Here is a 7,102-nt window from a genome sequence, read left to right as displayed (position 1 = left end):
CGAGACGGTGCGGGGGGGGGGGGGGGGGGGGCGCCGCCGCCTCCCCCTCCGCCCTCCTCCACCCTCCTCCGCTCTCGGTTTTTACTCGGCCCGTGGTGTTCATCAAATAGTTCGCTGAATTTTTTCGATACATCAATGGATGCTATTTTCTTCGTCGCGAGCATGCGACTGTAACACAGAAAACGCGGTTTAAACTGTCATCGGAGATCGCGGCCGCCGCCATGTTTCAATGTCGTTGACAGACGACAGGGCAAACGACGGCGCGCTCAACGTGAATATCGCGAGAGTTTGCACCGATGTAAACCCTCTACACAAAAATGTAGAGGGTTGTTTGAAAAAAATGCCAACCGTAAAGTTTTTTTTCGACGGAGAAATGCTCGGTCGGTCGGGTTACCGGAAACACACTACTTTTTTTTTCTACGCCTAATGTCGATGTGATGCATCTCATGAACAGAAAGTATCAGGTTGACAAAGGGCAGTCACTTGTCAAGTGCACTTTGATAACAGTCAGGTGCAACAATTTGGAATTTAACCAGAAGTGTGCCTCCAAAGTCTTTTAAGGCTCAATGACCATTTAAGCATGTGTGTTACCTTGTCATTTATAGAAAGAAATTGCAATAACCACAGAAGAGGAATGTGGTCAAATAAGTACCTGCATCTCTGTCCTGACTGCTCAGCACCGTGTGACTAAAATGATGACGAATTACTGTCAGTTGTAGGTAACGTGCAGCAAGTCATTTTCCAACAAGAGGGTGCCCCTGCATATTATTTGTGTGAGGTTTGAATGCTCCCGGATGAGCAGTTCAGGGATCCATAGATTGGTCATCGTGGTCCTGTGGAATGGACTCGCCATTCGCTTGATCTCACACCATTTGGGCTTCCCCCCCTGTGAGTTGGTTACCTTCAATAAGTTATTAAATAAGCCCTCCATTAATTGAGGTATAAATAATTTTAAAAAATGTCGGCCTCTACTTTGTGGAAATTCTCCCATCGGGGGGAGTGATGGAATGTATCATCTGCTGAAAGTGAGGGAATACTGTCTTTTCATTCATTCAGTCAGATTTTAAATACTTCTCAGCTTTTAGCAAAGAACCGAAAAGATGACCCAACACGAGTTGCAAATATTTCACAATAACCTGAAGAAGAGCTGCAGAGATATACTAAGGGTTTTAAATCTCAATTCAGTATGTATTTTTTATAACTGTTATTGAGCTTTTATTGCTGCTGCTAGGAATGGTTAAACTAGTGGCGGGATTGTGTTTTAATTCGTAGACTTCTAACCTTAAGTGTGTTTATGCAGGAATAAGTTACCGGTAATTCATACCCCTATATGTGTGTGCTATTCATATTGAAATTTGGGGTGGCCTGGTGGGCCAGTGGTTAGCGCGTCAACCTCACAGAGCAGAGGTGTAGGGTTCAATTCCAGCTCCGGCCTCCCTGTGTGGATGGAGTTTGCATGTTCTCCCCGGGCCTGCGTGGGTTTTCTCAGAGTACTTCGGTTTCCTCCTACATTCCAAAAACATGCATGGCAGGCTGATTGAGCACTCCAAATTGTCCCTAGGTGTGAGTGTGAGCGTGGATGGTTGTTCATCTGTGTGTGCCTTGCGATTGGCTGGCAACCGGTTCAGGGTGTCCCCAGCCTACTGCCTGAAGTCAGCTGGGATAGGCTCCAGCACCCCCCATGACCCTTGTGAGGATAAAGCGGATCGGAAAATGGATGGATGGATGGGTTTTATTTGTATAATTAAAAAAACACATTGCAAATCAGCAAACTAGAAGACAGAATGGGTTCAGTTAGAATACACTGCTCACAAAAAGTTGCACTTTTGGGTAAGATTTCTTTCAATGACATATTAAATAAATTCGGGTAAAAGTTGCACCTAAAATGCACTCCAACCTGTGCAGATGAACCTAATTTGATGTTTTTAAACATTTTGAATGCAAATGTCAAACTGGTCAAGGTTTTTGCTGATCTTTTTTCAATAATCTCAAACAAGAAGCTGTTTGATCTATGCACCATCCTCCCCCCAAAAATTCTGGTTGACTTCAAATTTGTATTCAGCAGTCCTTTTCATCATGCTGTTCATCTTTTCACCTCGTGAGCCCAAGATGACACTTCACAACAACCAATCAACAGCACTTTGCCATCGCGAGGCTTTGGAATGAAGGTTTTCAGAGGGAAATTGCCACTGAGCTTCGAGTTTCAGAGTCATTAGCAGGTTTCTGAGTGACTGTAAGAGTCTCAGAAAGGACTCGACGAAGACATCCTTGGAAATGTTCATGACTCAAACACCTGTTGTGAATTCAGCTCTCAACTGAGCCAAAAGCACTGAGACATGGAACGGTTGGTCGCGTGCATTCAAAAGTTTCGAGAAATTAATTTCACCGGAAAGCCAAATATCCCCAACCTTTTGTGCAGAGCTCAACTCTGCTGCCTGCTCGTTTTCACTTTTCTCAGTCATATAAAGATTCATGTTTATTTACCTATGATTGTGTCTTTCTTGATGTCTGGGTCCTTTGGAGAAGAGTTGCAGCAGACATACGTGGTTCATCACATTCAAAGGTTTGACGAACAAAACTAACTGGAAGTGTTAAAAGTACCCCTGCTGCTGTCTGCAGAACACTTCGGACATGCCGGAGACCATCACCAGCCGGGATGCTGCCAGATTCCCAATCATTGCCAGTTGTACTCTCTTTGGACTCTACCTTTTCTTCAAGGTCATCTTGCAAGTTCTTCCTTACACTTGACTCAAAGTATTCATTGGATTGTAAATGGCTAAGAAACACTTGGCATCTAGTGGTAGAACTGAAGACATACACATTTATTGTTCATTAGGATGACCACGCCTGACTGCTTGTGTGGAAATATGGGGAGCCGCCGATCAAACAAATACTCTCCCTGTTTTCAAATGACAAAAAAACAGCAATTTGAATTGTTAATCCATCAAAATACGCTGAACCAACATATGCATATTTATCCAACTAACATATTTTCCGCACTGTAAGGCACACCTAAAAGCATTAAATTTTCTCAAAATCAGACAGCGCACCTTATAATCCGATGCGCCTTACATATGGATCAATATTCAGATTTCTTGGATGTAGTATTTTAAATGTTCTTTAAAGCGCTTTGTTGAGCTGCAGCGGTTGTGAAAGCGCTACATTAATCAACCTGTATTACATTGTATTCCTTTAGCGTAGCGCCATCTAGTGGCTACATAACATAACCACAGCCATGATTGTTGCTTCTATTCTATGCGCGTTATAATGCGGTGCGCCCTATACATGAAACCAGTTTTAAAATAGGCCATTCATTGAAGGTGCGCCATATACTCCGAAACGCCTTATCGTGCAGAAAATACGGTGAACACGCTGAAATTTTATGACCTGGTTGATTTTAAATGGTGCAAATAATATACACAATAACCTGCTCTGCCACAATACTCAGAAGTCCTTAGAAATTAGAGAGTAACTGTGATTTACAGGGGTGCAAGTCTCTACTCAAGGCAAGGAAGCATTCAACTGGTGACGAGATGAGTGAATTTAGTGGCACTAGCTGTTGAACGTAGCAGTCAACAATAGCACGTACTTAGCAGCAAACTTGCGGTTACATATTAGCTGGTGAATCTCACGACACTGTCAGCGTGTTTAGCAGCTAAGGGATGCAGCATGTTTAACATAACGTTTGGTGCGGTGCTATTGCAGGTGTTTTCTCAAGCATACATAAACCTGCTGCTGTCGGTCTACTTCTTTGTGCTTGGCGTGCTGGCGCTGTCCCACACGATAAGGTAATTCGCACAGCTTTGCACATTGAGTGGCGCCCGGTTGGAGGCTAACATGGGTTAACCCATCTTCGTCTTCTTCTTGATTTCCAAAAGTCCTCTTCTGTCCAGAGTCATTCCCTCTTCTGTGCCAAACAAGCAGTATCAGCTGCTCTTCACGCAGGGCACTGGGGAGAACAAAGAAGGTGGGTCCAAGAAAACGTGTTCCTCCTTGTCCCCTTGCCTGAACGCGCCGATTGTCAAATTTTGTTTTGTCTCTTTAGAGATTATTAACTACGAGTTTGACACCAACAACCTGGTGTGTCTGCTTGCCAGCGGCGTGGTTGGCGTCTGGTACATTCTCAAAAAGGTATTGCACGTTGCGGTCGGCGTGATAAGACATTCGAATCCAATCGTCTTTTACATCGAAGCGGCCAATAACACACCGACGTTGTTGTGGCCGCACAGCATTGGATCGCAAACAATCTCTTTGGCCTGGCGTTTGCCCTCAACGGGGTGGAACTTCTGCACCTGAACAATGTCAGTACTGGATGCATCCTGCTAGGTGGACTGTTTGTCTACGATATCTTCTGGGTAAGAGCCGACCTCACCTAAAATGAATAAACGTAATATTGGTGCTGACGCTCACTCTTGATGTTTTTCAGGTGTTTGGTACCAACGTCATGGTGACCGTCGCCAAGTCTTTTGAGGCGCCAATTAAATGTGAGTATCGGTTGTGTTTGATAACAAGACTTTTTTCTCATCACATGCATGGACGTTACTCAGTTGGTCCAATTTGTTGGAACGCCTCCAATGGGATTTTTACTCAAAGAGACCGAGATTGACGTCTTGACGTCCTCACTGTCTCTCCCTGCCAGTGGTTTTTCCTCAAGACTTATTGGAGAAAGGTCTGGATGCCAGCAACTTTGCGATGCTGGGTCTCGGTGACATTGTGATCCCGGGTATCTTCATTGCGCTGCTGCTGCGGTTTGACGTCAGGTAAGCCTGCAGACTGATATATGATATGTCTTGTACTTTTTTTTTTTTGTGCTCTTTTCTCATTTTTCTTCTCATTGCTATTCTTCTTGTTGTATTCATCCTTCCTCTTGCTACTCCTGGTCATTCTTCCACCGGTTCTTTTGCCACTTATTTGACTTGTATTTGTTTCTCTACTTGTACTTGTTCTTGTGCTTATCCTTCTTGTTGTACTTATTTTTGGTTCTCTGCTTCTGTTTATCGTACGTCATATGCGTGTAACGACTGTAAATGTGGACTTCTTCTTGTCTGTCCTTTGCTTTCGACTCGCTCCCTGTCTGCTCTCCGACCTTTACTTATTTTAAATTTACGTGTTCTTCTGCGACATGGCCCTCTTTCCACTTGTTTTTCCTCTTTTCATGAATCTACTTATTCTACTTCTACTTGTTTTGACATTTTCTTCTTATCCTTATTCTACTTCTTGTTTTACTACTTGTTCTTGTGCACTCCTTCTACTTCTGTTTTTTTACTCCCGTTTCTTCCATCTGTTCCCTTACCTCTCTGATTTGTTTTTCATCTACTTGCTCTAATCCTTCCACTTGTTCTTTTTGTATGATTATACTTGTTCTGCCGATCATTTCTCTCCTTCTTCTTCTACTACTTTTTATTGTTCTTTGTCTGCAGCCTGAAGAAGAACAGCAGGACATATTTCTGCTCCAGCTTCCTGGCCTACATCTTCGGACTGGGCCTCACCATCTTCGTTATGCACACCTTCAAACATGCACAGGTGAGCCGTTTAAGGTCACTCAAGTTCTCTCTGCCCGTCCCCGCCCCTCAGACTCACTAACATGCGTTTGTGTCCTGGTCAGCCCGCTCTACTTTATCTAGTGCCTGCCTGTGTGGGCTTCCCCGTTGTGGTGGCACTCTTCAAAGGAGAACTTACCGAGATGTTCAGGTGAGTAGCCAGGGCAAGAAGGTCTTACGATCCGTGCCGCCGCTGCCGTTACGGCAACGCCTTTCGTTGAACACAGCCAATCGTCTTATTCGAGGCTCAGACGCCATCTTCCTCTTGTCGGTCTGCATCCATGTCCTGTGCATTCCTCTTCCTCGTCTCTCTCTATCTGCCGACATTTCTGTGTCTTTATCTACCTCCTCTGTCTGCATCCACTCCCTGTGAATTCCTCTTCATCCCCTGTGTGTTTTCATTTTTCTCCTTGCTTGTCTGCATCCACATGCTGTCTCTTTGCTTTCTTCTGTCTGCTTCCACTTCCTGTCTTCTTCCTCTTCTGTCCGCATCCACTTTTCATCTCTTCATTTTCCTCATCGTCTGGATTCACTCCCTGTCTTCATCGCTATCCTCTTCCTCCTTTTGTGCTTTCACTGCCCATGTTTTCATCTTCTTTGCTGTATTTATCCACTTCCTGTCTTCGTCTTCCTCCGCACTGTTTGCAGTCACTTCCTGTCTTCCATCGCGTTGTCTGCGTCCACATCCTGCCTTTCTTGTCCTCCTTTGACTTCATCTATCGATTATTCTTCCTCATTTCTGCACTGCATCCACTTCCTGTCTTCGTCTTTCTCTTCCTCCTGTCTGCAGTAGTGGTGGGGAGATCGATACAAAGTCGTTATCAATATCTGATTGAAAGTAGTGTGATGACAGCCTCGTTCCAGTTTTGCTCTGGAATACACTATTGCAGTTTTGTCAAACAGGCGAACAGCCATTTTCTATCCTAAATGTTTTATATTTGTTGTGAAGGGCTGATCTTTAACTTCTTCATTTTAAGCAAACATAAAATCAGGGATGTGTTCCTCGAGCCGGTCCTTGGCCTCGAGGACCGGCTCGAGGACCGAAGGTCGGTCCTTGGTCCTTGGCCTTGGCCTTGGGAGTCAATTCCTTGGCCTTGGCCTTGGCCTTGGGAGTCAAGTCCTTGGCCTTGACCTTGGCCTCGGGTTGCCGGTCCTCGGACACAATGAGGGATTAGAGCCTCGAATCCCTTGTCCACAGATATAAAGTGGGACCGAGGATGGCAAAAACCACGAAGGAATCAAACAAATTCCATCCGGCGAAACGCATATTGATGGATTAAGCTAGCGCTTTAAAAGGGGCGGGTCTGCCACTGACAGGAGACAGTTAGCGCAACGAATAAAGAGCGGCATCACAGTTAGTTTCAATCACGGTTTGTTCCGTTCGCGATCGGCAGTTTAAATAGCGTGTAAAGTCTTTCTGTAACAGTGGTGTCTTTTATGTAGTTATTTTTGCACAGTCGTCAAATGTTTGTTTGAACCAAGTAATTTGCGTTACAGCTGGAGTCAATAATGCCGGCACTTCACTTTCGGGTTTGGCCGTTGGGATTTGGAGTCCTTTTGCT

The 7,102-nt window shown here is 44.6% G+C and overlaps 1 protein-coding gene across 5 annotated transcripts in view; it reads left to right on the top strand.

Moving 5' to 3' along the window:
• Positions 1 to 7,102, top strand: part of hm13 (histocompatibility (minor) 13) — a 20,473-nt gene that overhangs the window by 7,393 nt on the left and 5,978 nt on the right. For all 5 annotated transcript variants that reach the window (XM_019887751.1, XM_019887750.1, XM_019887752.1 and 2 more), the window contains 9 exons: positions 2,620 to 2,718; positions 3,706 to 3,788; positions 3,879 to 3,967; positions 4,046 to 4,131; positions 4,230 to 4,355; positions 4,427 to 4,484; positions 4,640 to 4,760; positions 5,421 to 5,523; positions 5,606 to 5,691. In XM_019887751.1, coding sequence (XP_019743310.1) covers positions 2,620 to 2,718; positions 3,706 to 3,788; positions 3,879 to 3,967; positions 4,046 to 4,131; positions 4,230 to 4,355; positions 4,427 to 4,484; positions 4,640 to 4,760; positions 5,421 to 5,523; positions 5,606 to 5,691 — 851 coding nt within the window. The remainder of the gene's footprint in view (positions 1 to 2,619; positions 2,719 to 3,705; positions 3,789 to 3,878; positions 3,968 to 4,045; positions 4,132 to 4,229; positions 4,356 to 4,426; positions 4,485 to 4,639; positions 4,761 to 5,420; positions 5,524 to 5,605; positions 5,692 to 7,102) is intronic.

The sequence above is a fragment of the Hippocampus comes genome, unplaced genomic scaffold, assembly GCF_001891065.2.
Source record: "Hippocampus comes isolate QL1 unplaced genomic scaffold, H_comes_QL1_v1.1 scaffold245, whole genome shotgun sequence".
Classification (NCBI taxonomy): Eukaryota; Metazoa; Chordata; class Actinopteri; order Syngnathiformes; family Syngnathidae; genus Hippocampus; species Hippocampus comes.
The sequence above is the reverse complement of the archived record's forward strand: the minus strand, read 5'-3'. Positions and strand labels throughout refer to the sequence as shown.